At 42.5% G+C, this 21,400-nt stretch overlaps 1 protein-coding gene across 1 annotated transcript; it reads left to right on the top strand.

Annotated features, from left to right (window-relative positions):
* Positions 1-2,498: 2,498 nt before the first annotated feature.
* Positions 2,499-20,547, top strand: CTSC (cathepsin C). The gene is made up of 7 exons (XM_056328983.1): positions 2,499-2,728; positions 3,803-3,948; positions 12,793-12,959; positions 13,384-13,527; positions 15,068-15,183; positions 18,528-18,659; positions 19,417-20,547. The coding sequence occupies exons 1-7, from the start codon at positions 2,563-2,565 to the stop codon at positions 19,917-19,919; spliced, it is 1,374 nt and encodes a 457-aa protein (XP_056184958.1). The 5' UTR covers positions 2,499-2,562; the 3' UTR covers positions 19,920-20,547.
* The last annotated feature ends 853 nt before the right edge of the window (positions 20,548-21,400 follow it).

Genomic DNA, 21,400 nt, shown 5'->3' with positions numbered 1-21,400 from the left:
AAACCACCACATGGACTTGGCCCCTCCTTGAGCAACTTTGCCCTCAGTCTCAGAAGCTTTGATAAACACTAATAAAACACAGTTTAAGGAAGCCTTATAAGAGATTTCATACAATTTTGCCTTCAAAAGAGCTGTTAACAGCTTACCTGAGTGTAGTGATGAAAGGACAAGCCTGTCACCAAACACAGGTGAGGCCCCATGTGTCTCTATGCACACTGATTTAAGGCTATATTTCCCTGACAAACCCAGGTGTGCCAGCGCTTGTGAGCCAGGAAGGTTTCTTCCCTGGAAGTAATTAACTCAGAAGTGCTATTGGAGACAAGGCACAAGGAATTTTTACCTTGCTCAAACAGGTAAAATCAACTACAGCTGAAGAGCAGAAGCAGAGTGAACTCAACAGGCCAGACTGAATTGAAACTGCTTCTGCCTGGTCTCAGTGATGATTTCACAACCTCATTATGTAAAATTTGTGATAATCTATTGTGACTTCAAGGCAGTTAAAGAGAAACCCATATGGTTTTGCACAATGTGAGCCTGCAGTGGCTACAAATTGACACTGAAAATTGAGGTTCAAAGCATAGCAAAATGCAAAGAGGCAGGATCACTCAACCAATGTCACTGTGATGAGATTAAGATAATCATGGACCTTTTCTGTTCCTGCATGTAAAACATGAACTGTAACACAGACTTTTTGCTAAGGTCACTGGGAACTTTTGGGTTGCTTTTTGAAAGTGTGAGGCCAAAACCAAATCTTGTTGGTAAAGAAAAGAGACAGGATGATGCTGTGTAGCCACATTTCATAGAGAGGCTTGATCAGGAATAGCAAGGCACATGCGCTTGTACAGCAAATCCAGCAAACTGTAGCTGCCTTTGGGAAAAAAAAAAAAACCAACAACCCTAGGGCTCTCTGTTTTTTAATGCCTACAACACTGTTGGCCAACACAATCTCAGTGAACTGAAAGAACACTTATTTTCTTTTCTGATAACACAGAGGAAGTTCTGGTTTTACTACAAAGTCAGTGCTTCAGGATCCTTAAAAGACTGTCCCAAAACAAGTGCCATATGTTTTTATCTCTTTGATGGCCTGACTAAGAGCATCTATTAGCTGGTTGATCTAAGAATCAGCCACACAATGCCAAATTAATCCTTCTCCAAAAGGTTGAGAAGATGGCATAAAAGGAAGGTGATAGTGATAAAATAATGTATTAGATAAAATTTACTGATGTAATTGCTAACCTGATTTAAATCAGTACAAAAATGAATTAAGACGCTTACAGTTTAAACCTAGTTTAGCTCGTGACTTAAAGCTGAACTGTTGAAATCTGCAATAAGAGTATCTACATGTAGATTTATACCAGTTTAACAAAATTATTTTAAATGTATATCCATAGTTAATGCAGTGTGTCATTTTCATAGCCAATATAATATACATATATATGCATTTATTTTTCCCTGGAAAGGGGTTATTTTTTATATAAAAGGGTTTTTTTAAATGAATGAAATTAATTTTCATTTTTTAAATGAAATTTTTTAAATTTAATTTTTTTAAATGAATGAAATTTACTCATTAGTAAGTCTTTTAGCCTTCTTGCTTGCATATGTAACTTTGGGGATGTGAAAGCATACTCATTTTGAATTTGGAGAACCAGTGCAACAAGTACCCCTCCCCTGCAAACACTCTCCTTGTTGGATGTGCAAGATTTTGCATGTCACTAAAGCTTCCACCTTCCGATGGAATTTTCTGCACTTTTTGCCGACTGCTGCTGTGTACGAAGGGTCTCAAAGAGGGCATAGGTTTTCAGCGACTACACCCTGTGCAGGACAGGTAACCGCATGGTTTCCCAGCTGTGACACACGGCTGCTGCAGAAACTCTGAGTCACTTTGTGCCACTAAAACCATGGCGGACAAGAGGCCGCATCCTCTGCGGCTGCAAGGCACCCGCCTGGAGTAACACCAGGGACCAGCCGCACTGGCCTGTCCCTCTCCGCAGGGGACTTCTCCCAGTGCAGGGACGATGGGTGGCCGGGAAGGAGATGGGGGCAGCAGGCTGCCCTGTGCAGGGAAGGACACCCTTTGGGGGTAGGTGGGCTTTGGGGAAGAGGAGCCCTTTGGGGAGGAGGACATCTGTTGGGCTGGGGGATGCCTCTCGGTGAGAAGGATGCCCTATCGGGGACGGCAGTGAGGTGCCCTTCGGGGAGGTGTGTGCCCTTTGCAGGAGAGGACGCCCTTTGGGAAGGACCCCCTCTGGGGAGGAGGCCATCTTTACACGCAGGGTGAGAGCCCACCTCCTTGTCACGGCCCTCAGGGGGGACACCGCCCTCCCTCCCCCGCCGCAGCTGGGGCACACACACGGCCGAACCACGGCCCTCCCCCCGGCCCCCCCGACCCGCAGCCCGGCCCAGGAGCCCCAGCTGTGGCAGGCGCGGAGGCCCGGCCCCTCCCGGCGCGGCTGGCCCGGGGCGGGCCCGGGCCCGGGCCCGGGGGCGGGCAGGCGGCGGGGCGGGGAGGCCGCGGCGCGCGGGCCCATTTCAGCGGCGGCGGCGGGCGGCGGGAGCGGTTCCATGGCGGCGCGGGCGCTGCGGGGCGCGGCGCTGGTGCTGCTGGTGGCGCTGCCCGCGGCGCTGCGGGCCGACACGCCGGCCAACTGCTCCTTCGCCGACCTGCTGGGCGCCTGGGAGCTCCGCGTCTGGCGGAGCGGCGGCCGCCACGGCAACTGTTCCCAGGGGGGTGAGACCCGGCGGCTCTGCCCCGTTCCCGTTCCCCGGGGTCGTCCCGGCCTCGCTGGGGGGTGGTCCCCTGGGAGCCTGAGGGAGCAGTGGGGCGTTGCGGGGGGGAGTGGGGCTGTTGCTCCGTGCTCCGAGGCCCTACAACCGTAAGCGGGCGGCGGTCTTCTGCCTCGGCCGTAGCGGCCCCCGTCACCCGCGGGTCGCACCCGGCGGCCGGCCCTGTGGCGGGCGTCCCTGCGGGGCTTAAGGCAGAAAAAGGTTAATTGGAATCGAGCGGTTCGCGTTCGTCAGGCGCTAAGTGGCTTCTGCGGGCAGCGCTCTTGCCCTCCCGCTTCATTTTTGGGGTTTTTTTGTTTTTTTGTCTTTTGTTTCGGTTTGGTCTCAGCAAGGCCTCTTCACGGGCACCACGGGCCTGTGCCGGTTCGCTTCCCCCTCAGCACGCCAGCTCCTTCCCGCCCTCGGCCGGGCCGGGGGCCCCGGGCCTGCTCCTGGAGCTGCCGGCTGCTGAGGGGGCCTGACCGCCTCAGGAGAAGTGCTGGTATTACTGTCCTTGAAGGAGTGATTGTAGTGGGGAGCTGTTAATTGTTGCGTGCCAGTATTAAAAAGAAAAAAAAATGGTAGATGCTTCCATTTTTCTAAATCATCTTTTTGATGGGGTGAGGCCAGCGGGAGAGGTGGAGGGAGCTGGAGCGTGGGGTGGCAGATGCCTCATCCCAGGTGTTGTAGGGGAAGATTTGTCATTGCAGACACAGTGCCTGAGTGACACAGCGTCTGAGTCCTGTGTGGCTGTATAGCAAGTTACGTTTAAATCAGCTGGTGTCTCCCAGTAACAGCTGTTTGGTGCTGCTGCTAACTGAATGTGCAAATAACTGTCTAGCAGTGGAAAAATAAGCATGTAGACCCACTGACAGCTAAGTGATGTCCCTGAAGTGTGCTTGCTTGATGCCTTTTTGCAGAAGGCTCTTCAACAAGTATATTTTAGCATCTTTTGGAATAAAATAAATGTTACAACCGTCTTTGTACTGATTGATTTATTTTTATCTCTTCTGTGCAATAATGTTTGTATTTCTTGTAGGGCCTGTGGAAAGAAGGGTGCTTGTGGACCTTCAGAAGTTAGATGTGGCTCAGGATAGTCTGGGCAACTATGGTTTCTTCACCTTGATTTACAATCAAGGCTTTGAAATTGTGATAAATGACTACAAGTGGTTTGCATTTTTTAAGGTGAGTTAACTTGGTGTGTTCTGTATCACTGACTGTTTCTAAAATGGCCTATAGTTTGGCTTTTCTTTAGTCCCTGGCTGGTGTGGCGGTGCAGTTGGGACACTTGGTTATTTTTGGCTCTAAGGTTTGCCTGGATCAGTGGCTGAGTAGGGAGCAAAGGGAGGGAAGAGGTATTCATATTCCACACTGGGCATTATCTGAAAAATCTGTTACAGATGGTGCTGCTTTCCGTTCTGGGCATGCTTAATGCAATTGAAGGCCTTTGTGAAGCTAACTCTCCCAGTAGTCTGGAAGTTGGGTTTTTTTCCAGTTTTCTTCCTGACATCATGGACCCAAGTGAAATGGCAAACATCATTGCTTTTATCTTTCCTTAAAATGTTCTCAAATGCATAAAAATTTTAGAAAGGCCATCTGTTCTCCTTGCTGGAGGATTTCTAGGATCTTTAAATTTCATTCCAGAATACAACTTTAATAATCCAGAGAATATTTCTGCTGCCTAGAGTTTTTCTTTTGGAATAATACTGTTGTTTCCAGTCCCCTGCTAATGACTTTAGATGAAGCTGAAAAACAGTGCTGGTAGGCAGGGGGTAGACAGGAGAAAACCCACTTGCTAAGGAGTGCTCTGCTGCTGTCCTGATGACTGGCATTATGAATCTGAAGGGTGGTTTGGGGCAATATCTGCAGGATGACTTTGCTACCTGGGAGACAGATGTTTTTGTGCAGTAAGACTGCCCAGTTGGTCAGTGCAGCCCTAGGCAGGAGCAGTGGATACATTTCTTGGTTGTTTCAGGAAGCATGTTCTTGTGTCTAGCTTCAGATGAGCTGATAGGAAATACCCAGGCCTTAGCCAAGCATAAAAATCTCTGAACCTTGGCTAGTAGGAAGGAGGGTGAAGAAGTGACTTCTGCTTTAAATTGTCTTTCTGGGAGCCGAGGTAGATGGTTTATTTCACAGCAGCTATTTTCAAGTCGGTGTTTTCAGCTGTTTACAAAATGAGTGATCCACTCTTCCAGGACACCTGTAATCATTACTGAATAGAAATGGTATGTGAGGCTCCAATTTAAATGCAGCTTCCTCCATGCTGATTTGAGCTCACTTAACTTAAGAGAAGGGGTTGTGTAGGTTGTTTTACAAGACTAATGGTGAAGTTGTTTACATGCTCTTTTGTTGTTAACTGGGTTAACCCCAGCAGGCAACTAAGCACCATGTGGCCACTCTCACTTCCCCCCAAAGTGGGGCGGGGGAGAGAATAGGAAGGGTAGAGAAGTGTGAAAACTCAAGGCTTGAGTAAAGGTGTGTTAATAGGCAAAGCAAAATAAATTTGTTTGCTACTTGCCACCAACAGGCAGGTGTGAAGCAATTTCCAGGAAAGCAGGGCTTTGTAACACACAATTGTTGCTTAGCAAGGCAGATGCTGTAATTCTGAATGTTCTTTTCTCCTCCTTTCCCCAGCTTTTATTGCTGAGTAAGATGTTTTATGGTATGGAATATCCCTTTGGTTGGTTGGGGTCAGCTGTCTCCTCTCACAGGTTTTTTGTGCAGCCCCAATGTACTCACTGGCAGGGCACTCTGAGGAGCAGAGGAGGCCTTGATGCTGTGTAAGCACTGCTCAGCAATAATGAAAACGTTCTTGTGTTATCAAAACTGTTTTCATCACCAATCCAAAACCTGGCACTTTAAGAGCTACTCTAAATGAAATTATCTCCCAAAACTAGCACTCTTACTATAGTACATTTTAAAAATAAGAATGCTATTGTGTAAGACAGGGTCTTATACTTGAGCAAAAGCAAAGTGTGAGAGAAATATCTGATTGACATCCTCTCATCTGTATAGGGTAGTGACACTAAATTGCTGTGATGTACAGTCCTTATAGGTTTGGCAGGTGATACAGCAAAAGCTACAGATGCTGAAGGGTACTCTAACTGGGCAGAATTATCCTGAAACTTCTCAGGCAGGGACACCTCTGCAGGCTTCCCTACAGTGGGAGGGCCTGCCTCAAAAGTGGCAGGAATTGCTGCCTCTCTGAGGACAGTGGAGGGGACTAAAAAAAACTAACTTAAACTAATTTTAGAATGTGAGGGATAGTAACAGTGAGTGGCCTGTTCTGGAATGTAAATGGATCTGTTGGGCACCAACTTGAAGACAATTGAGGGTCACTGAAGGCTCTATTGCTGCTATCTATGCCTTGTGAAATATATCCTGGGAAGATGAGCACTAAGTCAAGTGACTAAGTGCTGGTCTTGTGTGTTCCTCTGTATGTGTGAAAATGTAAATGCATGGATTTGCAATAGTACTCTTAAACAGTATACCAGTACTGTGTTACAGAATAATTTAGGCTGGAAGGAGCTTCTGGAGGTAATCTGATCAATTTTACTGCTCAAAACAAGTTGAATATACACCTGAGCAGTAGCAGTGCACAGTAGCTTGCACTTCATGGTCATGAATATGGCTTAGCCCTTTGTAGGCAAATGGATTAATTGTTAGTTTTCAAGTTGTTTTTCGTATTAAGAAATAGCAGGCTTGTTTGGGTCATTGTTCAGTAGTAGGCAATCCATCAGTGAGACATGCTTAAATTAAAGGCTTCTTTCCTTAAATATTAGAGAGGATTAGAGCTCAATTCAGTTACTCTCTATAATTTTACTGCTGTAAAGGAAAGAACAGATCACCAAGATGCAAGTATAATGGCCAATAAGTATGAGGAAACACCACCTTACTTGGGAAATGTGGCTTTTGCTGCAGACAACTAGCTGACTTTGTTAGGCTGTGACTTGCAATACTGTCTTTCTGCAAAACTTACTTTACTAGTCCCAGTGGGGACTTGGGGGAGAAGTGGTTTCTTATGAACTGCTTGACCTTGTGACGTATTTAGGTATGCATATCTGTTTACTTTTAATCCAGTAAGTAGACATACAAATAGACATACAAAATACCAAGCCCTGGTATAAACTAAACAAATGTGGTTTCTTCTATCAAATGCAGCTAGGATCTATTCCATCATCTTCTGCTATAAAGCTTCTAGGGGACAAGTAATGTGTTCTCTAAAGCATGCACTGAGCAGATTTTTACCTGAAAGTAATGTAAACCTAGCAGGCTAAATTGGCTTCGTGTTGGTCATAATCTAGAAGCCCTTTGTGTAAAATAGGGTAAACTAGAATGCTAACTGGTGAGGGCTTCTTCCCTGGAAATGCTGCAAGAGGAAAGCATGAAAGCAATCACTTAGATTGCTTGGCCTTGATTGCTGTTGAGACTGTGGAAAGTCTTAGACAAAGTCCCTTTGGAATTCGTAAAAAAGAAGAATTATCTTTGCTGGCAGTCTCTTGTTTACAGCAAGAAGGTATAGAACTAGTATGTTTAATATGAAGTAATTTGCTATTGTTTTTACTACTTAGTAAAATTACTTAGTTTCACTCTGAAATAGTCTTCCAGTGTCAACAGTATTCTGGACATCCTGCTTGATTATGAAATGACTCTTGGGTTCATAGAGCAGTTTGTGGTGGTGGAACAGCCATAATGCAGAAAGCTTTACACATCTTCCGTGGCTATGGGTTTGGGCTTGTCAGGGAAGTATTCATTACTTAAAGGCCCCTCATAAATTTCAAGTTCTGTTTGTGTTGCACTAAAGTTAAATTATGTGGCTAAAACACCATCATGGTGACAGGGCAGATAAAGCATCCTGATTTACCTACAGTGATGCTTTAATGCCTTCCTTATATTCTGCCATCCAACGGAGGATGGAGTTGCTAGGCAAAACTAACAGGAAGCAGTATTTAAGCCAATGCAGGACTTCACGTGTTTCAAGCACAGAAGTGCAACTGGTGCTAATTGAACTTCTAGTGTATTTTTGCTTAATGTTGAAGAATGCAACTATTAATTACTAACAAGAATGCTATGGGCTTGTCTAAACGGTGGTTTTATCAGAGCTACTGCGCTGTGTGGATAGAGACACAGCCTGTTTGATGATGATACATGTTTCAGTGAGTTTTTAATAGCCTTTTGTTCTTCTGGCTTACTAAATAGACACCTACTAAAAATTTCATAGGGCCTCGCTGCCTTTATAAGTTATTTGTTCTTTCAGCTGGGGGCTGCAGGGAAATGACTTCCCACACAAAAGGAGTGGATTGGGTGAGCATATTGATGTATTTTTTTCTCAGTTTGCTTTAATAGCTTAAGAAGCTTTAACTGTTTTATTTCTAACTATTGTTGTACTTGTCCCTCAAGGCTTGTCAAGTTAAATGCAGCATCCTACTGCATTCTTGCATTTTGCTTCTCGCAAGTTGTAGTTACTCTGCCAGATGTTTGTTTGCAGCACAAAATAACTTGTTTGTTTTATGGGAACGCTCTTGTTTCTTATTCAATGTGTGCTGCTGAAACATCCCTATACTGAACTTGGATGTGAAGTTGGTATACTGACTCTTGGCAGAAGTTTGAGCATGTGCTTCTGCTGGATGATATATCTTGCATAGTCCTACAGAATTGTTATAAGGCTTTAAAGATTATTTTTTTCCCCCCAAGGGCAAAAGAAATGGGAACAGCATAACATAAAAAGCTAGAGTGAGGCTGAAAGGAAAGTTGAGGCTGATTTGTTTCAATTACTTGATGTCTTTGTAGTATTTATTTAACATGAAGGCTACCACTTTGAAGGGAGACAGACTTGTAATATTCTCAGTTTGTCCCTTAAGCTAAATGGTACTACTTCTGACTTTTGAGATGCCCTCTAGCAAAAATCAAAAGTCTGGCATTTTCTCACATTTAAACATTAGCACTACTTCAGCAAAAAGAAAGAAATTGATTATAGAATATTCCACTAAAGTTACTAATCTCTTCCAGACTGACTTGGTGACATCTTTGTCATATGTCTTACTTTTTTTTCCTTTTACTCCCCCCACCCCCCCCAAATTTGGTTAAAACCAAGGACTGCTGTTCTGAAATTACAATCACTTGTCTAGACTGGCTGTTAATGTTTAAATTTCAGAATATTAAAAAAACTGCATCTGAATGCATTTTATTACATGTTGCTAAAATAAGCAGAGGTGTTAGAGTTGCTGATGCTATTTAATCATCCTGCAAATCAATTGAAGGATAACTTTTATTTTAGTTGGGCTTACTCTAACTGGTAATGCGCGACTGCTGCTTCCCTAAAGTGTAGAACTGAAAGCATAAATCTCCGAATTGCAGAATGTTCCCTAGAGGGAAGAAAATGCATCTGTAGTTTATATTTGTTTGCGTTTTATGTTGGGTAGCAAGATGAAGCCATTTATTCTGATACCTTCTGTATTTTTGTACAGTAGGGTGTCTGCAATCCTCTTTCAATTAAGAAAGTGATTTGCATATTACAAATGCTTCAGCACACTTGTAGATTTGATGACAAATGAGTGGTAAGTCTTAATGTATAGGGTAGTCCTGCCTCCTGAAACTTGAGTTGGCTTACTGCCTGAGCATTGCTTAAATTGAGAACAAAAGATGTAAAAAGAAAATGGGATGGCAGCCTGTGTGTGTAGCACTACTGAATCCCTGTTAAATGCTGTGTCCAATAAGGCCTCCATCCTTTCCTGTTTTCTGCTTATGGAGATAAAAAATTTAAAGAAAGCTTTAAACAATTATACTTTATTTGGACTAGAATTGAACATGCAATTAGATTATGTTGTGCTGACCAACACAGTAAAGATGTTACTAAAAGTATACTGTACCGAAAAGCTTACCTAGGGTCAGGTACGCAAGAGCAAGCTTTGCAGTTTAGGTACATGAAGCCTTTTAAGGTTAATGTTGGAGCTGCTTGGCTAAATTCTGGCATGAGGCAGTCACATGAGTTGTCAGACTTGAGAAAAATATGCATTTGAAATTAAATTGAAGCTTAAAGTTTTCAAAACTCAGAATTTGAATTGTGAATATAGTTTGGGTGCCTTTCTACAGGAGTTGTTCCAGATTGGTCAGACCACTGGATGGAGTTTAGTTAATGTTGCAGATGTGAGCATTGACTAAAACTATCATGTGACATGGCTGCAGTGGTCTTTTATTAACTTAACAAGATGGTTTTCATTTTTAAGCCTGCAGAAGAAATGTGTGTACCGCTTGTCCAGTGCTTACGGGTGGTCACAGCTGTGTGGCTGTTGTCTTCCATGAAGAAGACAAGATGCTGTTTTATGATGAGTTCTGCAGATGTGCTGGGTACTGTGCTGGTGGCTTCAGTTGAATCCTGCGTTGTAATTCACATCCACCAGTCAGTGGTTGTTCAGTGCAACGGTACCATGCTCCTGTATGACTGTTAGTCAGGCAGACATACTCATGATAGGTCCTCTAAAACCAGTGCAGTTAGACTTGCTAGGTCTAGTCTGTCAGAGCCCTTCTCTGGTAGCGATAAGAAATGCAGCACTTGGGTTTCACAATGAAGCATATCTTCAACTGTGTACCTTCTGGTAGTAAACAGTGGGTGTCATTGTCATGGCGCTGATGACGTTTTGGTTCCTCTAACATGTGGCCCAGTGGGAAGTTACCTAGCTTGTAGAAATTAATCGTAAGTATTGGGGTTTGTAAAGGTTTCTGTGCCACTTCTCTATATCAGTGGCTCTCAAAAGTCAGGGGGGTGGAGAAATAAAATTGGGACGTTATGGGTATATTTTAATTTACTAGCTGATTATGGCTTTTGGACTTCAAATTCCCTTTATCCAGGTGTCGTTGATGGGCCATGGTTTTGAAATCTTCATGTCTACTTTTTAAAGCCAGTTTAGTAGTAGCTTACAGTCTGCTAGTCTACAAAAACATAGCTACAGAGGACTTGAATAGCTTAATTTTTAGCTTCTACACAGACTGTCTGAAACAGGCTTTTGTCTCTTGTTTATCTTGAGCATCACCAGTAACTGTCCCCTCACCTTCCTGGTTTTGCTAATGTTTGAACTAAAAAAACAGCATAAGAAACTTGCTAAATTCACTTCCCTTGAAGTTGCACAAACAGTACAAATACTATTCTGCTAATTATCCAGCTAAATATTAAAAAAAGCAATAGATTTAATCTCCAGGAAAAGGAGAGTGATTTCTAGGAGGAAAAATAAAAGGCAAGTTGTTTTAATTTGCTAGTTAGCAGGTAACTCGGTGCCTTTTTTCTGTGAAGATGTCCCAAGTCTGTTCCACTTGTTTTGATTCAATATAACTCTCCGTGCTAGGCAGGATCTGTATCTGATTGTTGCAGGAAGCAGGCCTGTTCCTTGAGTAACAGTCAAGTATTCAGACTGAAGGTCTATGCTTAAGAATGGTTGTGCTTGGTCTTGTTTTAATCTGTGGCAGCTTTTAGGTAGAAAAGACAAGTAGGTATTACTTGGTTCTACATGACACTGTAAATTAAACTGCTGTCATAGTAACTTACCAATATAAAGTCAGTAACCTGCTGTGAAGAGAGTATTTCTTAAAAGTAATTTCTGGATGTTGCCCTTGGTGTTTGGCCAAGTGTAGTTATTTCCCACATTGCACAATCTTGAACAGTAAGATAGGGTGAATAGAACAAGGTGACAGCTCAGCCTTCTGGTGCCCCCATCCTGCTTCAGTCAGCAAATATGCTTGCCTTACTAGACAAGCAAGGATCTAGATGTAATGCCTCTGCAACCTCTGAACTGGGGACAAAGCAAATACCCATTGTTCTGAAACAGAGCATTAACCTTTAATTTTATCCCTGGGATGACAGACTTAATTTCACTATGTGTTCTTCTGGTTCTTCACAGAGCCTTGACAGTCACAAACCTCTCAGTCTATTTACTTTATTTTCAGTCTAGAGGCATTTCCATCACTATAAGCCACCACCTTTAGTGAAGAGGCTGAGCAAGCGTTTTGTTGAAACATAGCTACAAAATCTCTCTACATTGTACATGTACAACTCAAACAGGGTGGGAGTTAATACCATTGGACTAGAAAACTTTGATTCTAAGTGATTTGTGTGATTAGAGAAGTTAAAGCTTTTGTTGTGTGGGGGTTTCAGGCTCCTCTGTAGCTCATGACAAAAGAGACTTTAACCTTGAGATGAGTAAAGATCCTTCCCTCTGCCCCAGGACGTTCTGATGTCAAAGAATTGCAGATCCAGGAAATTTCTGCAGCTGGGCAAAGCGTTAGTGCTAACTGTTGTATAAAGACACATTTTACTGAATAGATTAATTTATTACTTCTCTTCAGTGATAAATGAAGAGCTGTGTGGCTGAATGAGGAAGTATTAGGACTTGGGACTTCAGGCTTTAGTAACACTCGCCTCACTGCCAGCTTCAAATGAGTGACTCTCAGTGGATCATCCTTTCTTATTGTTTTATTTTGATAGTTCACATGAAATTGTTTTGTGATGTTCTTCCACCACAGCTCAAACTTAAAGCAGCTGCAGGAAGTTTCATCTTTTGTTCTGATTTATAAAACAGAAATGCCATAGCGCAATTCTCCATGAGAAGTTACTGGAAGAGGAACACAAGGAGGTGCTATCACCCCTGTGTTTACTTTTCGTGCTGGTATGAGTCTTAGTTTCTCAAACTTTTGTAGCACTCCAGGGCTGGTTTGGCTAATCACAAATTTGGTGCAAGAAACCATAGGGTCTGGAAGACAAGGCTAAGTAACAGGTCTTCTACATTTTATCTAGAAAGTAACTGTTGAACACAAACAATTAGCACCTGTTAGTTGATACTGATACTAATGCATACTTTGTAAAAGTGCAAGTCACAACCTGTTTGTCTTGATCAGTTTCTTCCATTTGCTTAACCTCTAGAGTGTATGTTGGCCACTTCCCTGAAACATAAGCAAGCAGCAGCTGGATGGGTGGGGACTACAGCTATGCTAACAAATACATGTACTCAATGCAAGTGTAATCTCTGTACATTACAGTACAAAAAGGAAGGCCAGAATGTAACCAGCTACTGTAATGAGACTCTACCAGGATGGGTGCATGATGTACTTGGCCACAATTGGGCTTGTTTCAGTGGACACAAGGTTTCTTCATCTCCCTCAGATGTGCACATAAAGGAGCTACCTCTCCAGAAGCCCGGGGGAAGGTAAGCAACAGATAAGTGACATTTTACTGGACTAAAACATTTGGTAACTGTTCTTCAGGCTTCATCTAAAACCATATGGACAAATTTTGTTACCGAGGGCAAAGCTAATGCCATTCATAATGTTGGAAATAAACCTGAATGCACGAAAACGGGACGCTGCCTGTCACATCACGGTTTCTTCTTCAGTCTCTGGTGAAGTCCAGTTACAAAAATGGCATGTCTAAAGAAGATGAGTATATTCTTACAGTTAGTCTATCTGAAATTTCAGAAACCTTGCCTTGATCCAATAATTGCACGTTTCTTTATCAGTACTTGCCAGAAGACCTTTCCAGAGTTAGTCTTTTCCATATTCAGTTTAGAGAACACCTTTAGTGTTCAGTCCTAGTCTTTTCTTACTGTTTTATTTGGTTGCTTTTGTTTGCAGACTTTATGTGCACAACTTTGACTTTGTGAATGCTATCAATACTCACCAGAAGTCCTGGAGAGCAACAAGATACAAGGAGTATGAGCACTTTGCCCTGGAACAACTAATTAGAAGAGCTGGGGGTCTCTATTCCAGAGCTCCAAGGTACTAAGGCCTTTTGTTTTGCCATAAACCCCACTGCCGCAAAGAATCTGCTTTTGTTTTCCTGGCTCTTCCTAGCTGTGTCTTGGCTTGTAGTTCAGATGTTGATTTAAGTATCAAGGCCTTCCAGCTCACTTTCATGGAGTGCCAGCATATTTCTTCATTTGAATGATGATTCTGAGCATCTGTTGTCTCAAGCAGTTGAGGCAAATAGGGTCAGCTACCCTTTAATCTTGCTCAGTAACTCACTGCTGAATTCATACATGCAGGGAGGAAGTCAGGACAGTCTCAGCTGTCATGTTACTTTTCCTGTCTACACATCAGCTGCTTGCTGTAGTCAGGAGTTTCTGCTTGACCATCTTACTGGTTCTGCTAGTTTATAATTGCAATAAAAAAGTAGTGAACAGCATTCTGCTATTAAACATGAATAATAAAGATTTTCTTTGGGAATTTCCTGCTTACTTTGATAACTTGCCATGCCTGCAAACAATGTCCTCTACCAAGGGTAGAGTGTCTCAGTGAAAAGGCATAAAGTAGCCCTGAGAGTGCCTTCAGGGTCTCGCAGATCACATGGCAGAGTGGTAATGGGGATGGATGCCTGGTCACCTACAGTAATTTGATAACTGGAGTTCTTTGATTCCCTTCACAGCTGTTTTACCTTCTTTGTATTTTTGCTTTTTCCACTCTTGATACTGCTGTGGGTAGGAATGCTACTCACTTTTCCAAACTGTGGCAGTTGTATGTTTGTAGAAGGTCCTACTGTACAGCAAAACTTCTGATTTGCATGGGAGTATCATGCAGATTATCATGGTGCCATCCTACAGACAGAAGTCAACTTGTAGATGGTCTTAAATACAGTAACCAATTTGGAAGCTCTGTTGCACCATGCAGTGTCATGACAGTATTTTGTTGGCCCTGTCATGCTTTCAGAACAGACTCCAGGGTCTGGTGTTTGTGAATGGCACTTGATGGCATGACTTAGGGGACAAGCATCAGGTTAAGTGAAAGCTGAATGCAGGAAGCTCTTGGTTTGCTGATATACGAGTGCTATGTGGCTGCAAGTGGTAGATGAGGACAAGTAACATTCAATGTTTACTTCCATATTACTTCCACAGTAAAAACTTGCTCCAGGGAAGTCTCTGGGGCAAGTGGGACTGCAGTTATTGGAGTGTTGATGTAAGCTGTGTCTGCAGTTAAGCAGTCTGTAGTTGCTGTCAGTGTGTGCTGCCAAGATGGGGTGCCTCTGCAATCGGATATTCTACATACCCTGTGATGGCAGAGGTGTCAAATAGCTGTTGCAGAGCTGTGTTGCCACAGTCATTGAGAGTTACCTTGGCACTTCAGGTTGGTCTGAAAGTATTTGACCTTACCAGCTTGTGGATAGTTCATAATATAGTTCCCTCAGGGAGGGATTCGAGTAGGTCTTGCATCCTGCTGAAACTAATCTCTTGAGATTGACACCCATCTAGTTTATGTGGAGACTATTTCAAATTACTTAGTGTGAAATAAGTGCAACTACTCAGAAGCATTTTCTCCTCTTTAGACCAAAGCCTGCACCTCTAACACCCGAGTTACTCAAAAAAGTTTCAAGCTTGCCAGATTCCTGGGACTGGAGAAATGTGAATGGTGTCAATTATGTCAGCCCTGTTCGGAATCAAGGTAAAAAAAAATAAATCACAACTCTGAATGAGATCCTGTAGAGCTGCTTTGATGTATGTTGTTATTTGCTGTTAACAAAGTGTCTTGCAGTTGACAGATTGCACCTTCACTATGAATAACCTGTGGAAATCGGGTGGAGTCCTGGCTGACAACACAGTGCCAAAAATGCAAAAATAGGTGGTGGTACTGGCATATCCAAACAGCAATGTCTCTTGCTGGATTGAAAGCAAATTACCACCATGCCCTGCGTAAAGACAGCTGTCAGGTTTTGTCCAGTCTTAGTCATGGTTTTCTGCATGCTGACAGCACTGACGTGCATTTAATTCTTTCCCTAATTCCTGCTGATGGCAAATTACCATGTGGCTTTAATGAATAAACCCATGAAAAATTTATATTGCTTCCAAATATTATCACCCCAATAACTTCAGGAGTTATTTAAATGGCTAGTTGCAAGAGGACGTGTCAGTCACTATGAAAAGTATGGACACTGATAAATATAGAATACTTGTAAACCTATTTTTTTCCTTTGTTTACGTATACCAGAATAGTACCCTCTTTTTATTCTACAAGAAATGCTTTTATGACACTGGTGTGGGACACCTCAATTAGATAGTTACATACTGGAGGCCAGGAGTGGAGTTGGTTAATATGTCCCTTCCCTGCTCCACTGTTTTCAAACAAACTTGCATCTACTGGTAGCTGTCTGGCTGCAACTTTGAGGGGAAGGGAACATAACACTAGCATGGTGGGGAGTGGATGATTTAAATCACTGGTCCCTCATTTATGGCTTAGTTCTGTCAGATGCTACCAGCTGGACTCCTGGTAGCAGAGGAAGCATAGGAAAGCTTGTGGAAGTTCTAGCTCACAAGCTGACGTGTGGCATCACTGAAAGATGGTGACAGGAAATGATATGGACCTATGTAGGTACGAGTCCTGTACTTTCTCCTGGTGTGAACATCCAGAGGGCTCTTTTATCTTCCAAACTGTTGAACACTTGGTCCCAAATTTCCTTTCTCCATTGTGTTGCTTCAGAGTTTCTCTAAAGGATAACTAATCTATTGCTTCCAATAATAAAACTGCCTACACTTTTCCTGTCATCTGAGAATCCATGCTGAGTATGTTAAATGTCTGAAATATGCATTCTGCTCCATTAAATTAGAATTGTAGCTTTCAGGCTTTAGTAAAAAAGACAAAAAAATCCCACCAAAAAAAAAAAACCCTCTTCAAAAGATGGCCTCATGCAAAATAATGCTGACATACAAGCTATCATAAGCAAGACTTAATTTGTATGATTTTCTAAGGCACTGGATATCAATGCTTCATTAAAATGATTAGAAAGTCTTAGTTGTATATCATTAAGATTATTAGATGACTAATTAGAAAATGCCATGGGGGAAAAGGCTGCAAGCAGTAAGATGCAAATTGTCTGGCACATACAGAGAGAATTGTATGAATTACAAGGTCGTGGCTTCTGAGATCTTGCATGCTTGTGGAGTCACTGTCCTTTACCCAAGGAGAAAAAAATACAGCATCTGAAGGGGACAAGAATTAAAAGGGAAATGTGTATACTCTGTAGAATACCTTGAGACATGGCAGGCTTCACGCAACTTGGATTGTAATATTTACTGCCAGCATATTGGCATCCCTGCTAGCATTTCCTGTAGTCAAGAAAGTAAAGGTTGAGCTCTTGGGTTGTTTATAGGGCAGTAACTGCATCTTTGAACCAAGAGATGTGTAGTCTTTGAAGACAGCCCTGTCATTGCTTGTTGTCGACTTTACAGAGGGTAGAAGAGGGGAACCTATGGATTTTGTTAGATTCAAGTGTGTAGTTCCAATTTCTTGCTGACTACATTCTGCAAGCTTTTTCTGCAGGTCAAAATAGGTGAAAAGCTTGGTCTGCTAGTTTTTCACTACATGTGCTGCATCTCCTCCTTACTCGTAATACAACAGCCCTTTGTGGTAGTGAGTGGAATCTGGTGTGGCTGAAGCTCTAACTGACTCTGGAAGAGAATTTGTGGGAAGTCTCAGAACTATTGCAGCTGTGTTGGCTCTCTGCTGCTACAATGTTGTTGTCATGCTATGGGCCTCACAAATACTACTGTGGTAGCAGGAGAGAAATCTTATCAAAACCCCCAACAGACTTCAGACTGAAACGGTTGCATTAAATGTGGGGTTTTTTTTTTACACTTTGTCACACAAAATGCAATAGTGTTCTTCAGCATGGCCCATCTTGGGTGCTGTGACTACAGTGAGTGGGAGGCACCTTTCACTGCTTCAGTTTGCCCTGCTGGGCAAAGAGTGTTCATGTTCAGGCTGATTTTGCTCCTTCTCTTCAGGGTTACATCTAACTGAGTGAAGGTGCAATTTCACTTGCCTTTGTAATAGCTCTGCTTTTATACACCTACACAGTTCAGGAGGAAATATTTTGTTTTGTTCCTCAAGCCTGCCTCATTTTCATAGCTCTGCAAAATTTGAGTTTCCTACTGTCAGGAAACAAAAGGAAATTGGGCACCTTGGTGACAATCAGTAGATAAAATAGGACCTCATCCAAGTAATTGTCCTTTCCTGTGATGCTTGTCAATTTACTTCCAAAAGTTTTTAAGTGTTACAGGAAGCTCCTAGGGAGTGAAGGGGCCTAAAGCTAGAAGCAACACTAAATTTTGATGCAGAAGTAAGGAGACTTAACTCTGCCAGGAAATAGAAGGGAAATTAAGGTGCCTGAAAAGCCAGTGTACAATTACATGCCCTTGGGAAGTAAAGCAAGCTGGGATGAATCCACTGTATGAAACCTGCTATTTATACCACTAGTGTCTCAGAAGTCGGTTATTTTAGGGGTAGCTCTAGAAGTGGAATATTTTTTTTCAACTGGAAATTGCAGAGTTAAGTTCATTGGTAGTTTGAAATAACCTGGAACAATATTGTCAATGTTCACTTAAAATACGTCTGTGCGCCCTTAGCATACATGCTCCGTAAAGGGTTATGGTCTGAGGCAGTAGGTCATGAGCCTTCTCAGCCCTGCTAATGTGATTCCTGTAGGGGCATTCTGTAGGGACAGCATAGCTCTTAAATGATCCTATTGAAAACACTGAAGAGTAATATATTTCTTATTCTTGAATAAGCTCATTGTTCCTTCAGAAGTTATTAGAACTGTTATTTGAATTGTGTGTTTAAAAGCTAAATGTATATTTAAATTCTTTTGCTCTATCGGTGTTCAATTTCTGATCACTGTCAGGTAGGCTTTCACTGTTTTCAGTGGGCTCTAACAGTAGTTGTACCTGAATGCAGGTGACTTGCCTTGTTTATGCTACTGACTCCTTTTCATGGTTCTTTTTTCTACTCTTGAGGCTCGTGTGGCAGCTGTTACGCGTTTTCCTCCATGGGCATGCTGGAAGCAAGAATACGTATCCTCACAAACAACACTCAGAAACCAATCTTTAGTCCCCAACAGATTGTGTCTTGCAGCCAGTATTCTCAGGGTAAGTACACTGGTATATACGAAGATAACTTGGTAACAGTAATGCTGCAGAAGAAGACCGTATATTAAAAAATTCCATGCCTTCCCCATCACCCACAGTTCAGGTTTTTTCATAAAGTATCTGGCAAGCTACAGTTTATTGTACTTCTATTTTTTGAAAGATGGCAGAAAATATTCCAGAGTTGTCAGCCCAGCTTCCTATAGGGGTGGGATTGAACCAGGAGCAGGTAGCCTCATGCTCAGGATGCTATTGGATTTTAGGTAGGTCTGCCTAGGAGATGGGGAGTATCCAAGGAGCAGGGCTAAAAATACAGCTAAATAGCAACGCATACCTAGAAAAGTGGAACTAAAATATCTTCCCAAAACCATATTCAGAGGGAGAAGGAGCATACTGAGAGGGGTGGATGAGCAAAAGCAAAGACTAAAGCTTTCTAAAGAGCAGTACCCGTGTTAGGGCAGGTCTCGTTACTGGATGTAACAGGGAGTGTCAGGAGCAATTGGATGAGAAGGTGGTCCATGCATTTTAGTGTTACTAGTACAGCTCCCACTGATGTGAATTTTGTCTTGTGTTTCAAAACTAGCTATAGCTAACTGGAATACTAGGGTTAGCTGCTCAATGTAGTTTGTGTTCGATACTGTACCTAAAAGTATTCTTAAAAAAAAATTGAGTAGAAGAGTCTCTCACCTTAAATAATTCTTCAAGGGAATAAGCAGAGATCTCTTTTCTTTTTTGTTGAGTTTTTTTTGTTTTTGTTTAGGCTGCGATGGTGGCTTCCCATACCTCATTGCTGGAAAGTATGTCCAGGACTTTGGTGTGGTGGAAGAGGACTGCTTCCCTTACACAGCCCAAGATTCTCCATGCACCTTCAAGCGCAGCTGTTACCACTACTACACTTCTGAGTACCACTATGTTGGTGGTTTCTATGGAGGCTGCAATGAAGCCCTGATGAAGCTTGAGCTTGTTCTGCATGGGCCAATGGCTGTTGCCTTTGAGGTTTATAGTGATTTCATGCTTTATAAAGAGGGGATCTACCATCACACTGGGCTGCAGGATGACTTAAATCCTTTTGAATTGACCAATCATGCTGTATTGCTGGTGGGCTATGGTACAGAACCAGAAAGTGGTGAGAAGTTCTGGATTGTGAAGAACAGCTGGGGCACCTCGTGGGGAGAAGATGGTTACTTCAGAATCCGCCGTGGCACTGACGAATGTGCGATTGAAAGCATTGCAGTGGCTGCAACTCCTATTCCAAAATTATAAATGTGGAGGTCTTCATCCAGTGCCTTGTCCCCAGCCATCAGAACATATTGTTAGAAACTGCAGTTAAAATCTGTCCCCCAGCTTGAACAGGGGAGTTTTAATGAAATTTTCAAGAATAGAGCTAACAGTTTCCCTAGGTGGGAGGATGAATGTAGTTAGCTCTGCTTTGTGCACTGAAGGCTTCCTCTCTAATTTGGCAGTAAACCACCTAGAATGTTGTGGGGTTTTGGTAATAGTGGTGATAGTTATTCACCACTGGATATACATCTTCAGTCACCAGTTACGTTTTCTTCCGTTGACAATCTTGAACTTCAGATCTCAGAGGGAAGCATCTGTTAATGATAATCTGTAACTACTCTGAAAGGACACTGTAGTGCCTTACTTCTCCGAAAGCAGGAAGTCACTGCAATTTAGAACATAAATTGGGGAGGGAATGGGCAATTACACTGATTAAAAGGAAATTTTAAAGCTTGAAGTGTCCTGCAAAAACTGCATGTCAAACCCTTATGACAATAAAAATCAATTCTACTTTTCAAGCTGTAACTAAATGTTCCAGTTCTGGATTTTATTGCTGTGCTTTGCAATTGATCATAGCGGAGTTCAATAAAAATTACAAGCTTTTATAGGAGTTTGTACTTGTGGAAGTAGTTGGTTCCTTCAGTGGCCTATCTTAAGTTTTGAAGTTCCTGTCAAGATCCAGACAGATGGGGAAGGAGTATGAGAAGGGAGAGGAGCTAGGAATCATCCAGCTGACATCAAGATTCTCGCAGCAGCATCAAGCAAGGTTGTCCAGGAGTCCAGGATATGGGACATTTCATTGAGTAAATTGGCTAATTCCCCTGTAATCCTGTGAAGTCCTCTCTGTTAATCTGTTGCCCTATTCCTTTCAAATATACAAGGTAGAAAACCAGAGTTGGGGAAGGGGGGGATAGCAGCACTTGGAATTAACCATTTCTTTCCAGATGAAACTGTAATGCAGTACTTGGTGAATGCAGCACTGGTCTCTGCTCTTCATTGTGGGTAAATAGGAGTGGCTTAGAGGTGAGTCCCAATTTCATGGGTAGAAGAGGACTTCTTTGGTAATATTCTGTTAAAATAATACATGACCACAGTAGTTAATTATTTTTACATACAAAATACAATCTTAGGTTTTGGGGTGGGTTTTTTAGGGTGTAGGGAAACTTATAAAATACAGAAAAATGGAATGGTTGTAAGCAAAATATTCCATTTAAATTAGAAAGGAGAACTCCCTTTTACTTCAGTAGCGGAGTTTCACAAGAATTGCCTGATTCTGATTTGTTCAAACTGAGGGATAGGAGAAAGGTAGTGTCATTTCTGTTTTTGAACCCTCTGCCAAAAAATACCAAGCCATATTTGGAAATTTAGAACTTGTGTTTTGCCAGAATTTCATCAAGGACCTCTGGAAGTACTTGTATTCTGCATTGGCTTGTTTTAGCTGAGGAAATTGGGGAGGGGGCGGG

Source organism: Falco biarmicus, chromosome 2 (assembly GCF_023638135.1).
Source record: "Falco biarmicus isolate bFalBia1 chromosome 2, bFalBia1.pri, whole genome shotgun sequence".
Taxonomy (NCBI): Eukaryota; Metazoa; Chordata; class Aves; order Falconiformes; family Falconidae; genus Falco; species Falco biarmicus.
This window is presented reverse-complemented; position numbering and strand designations above follow the sequence as displayed.

Bases quoted from the DNA above. Each gene is read 5' to 3' on its own strand.
- CTSC (XM_056328983.1), top strand. From the start codon at position 2,563: ATGGCGGCGCGGGCGCTGCGGGGCGCGGCGCTGGTGCTGCTGGTGGCG. The intron at 3,949-12,792 runs GTGAGTTAACTT...TGTACATTACAG, and splicing joins AGTGGTTTGCATTTTTTAAG to TACAAAAAGGAAGGCCAGAA. The intron at 15,184-18,527 runs GTAAAAAAAAAT...TCTACTCTTGAG, and splicing joins CAGCCCTGTTCGGAATCAAG to GCTCGTGTGGCAGCTGTTAC.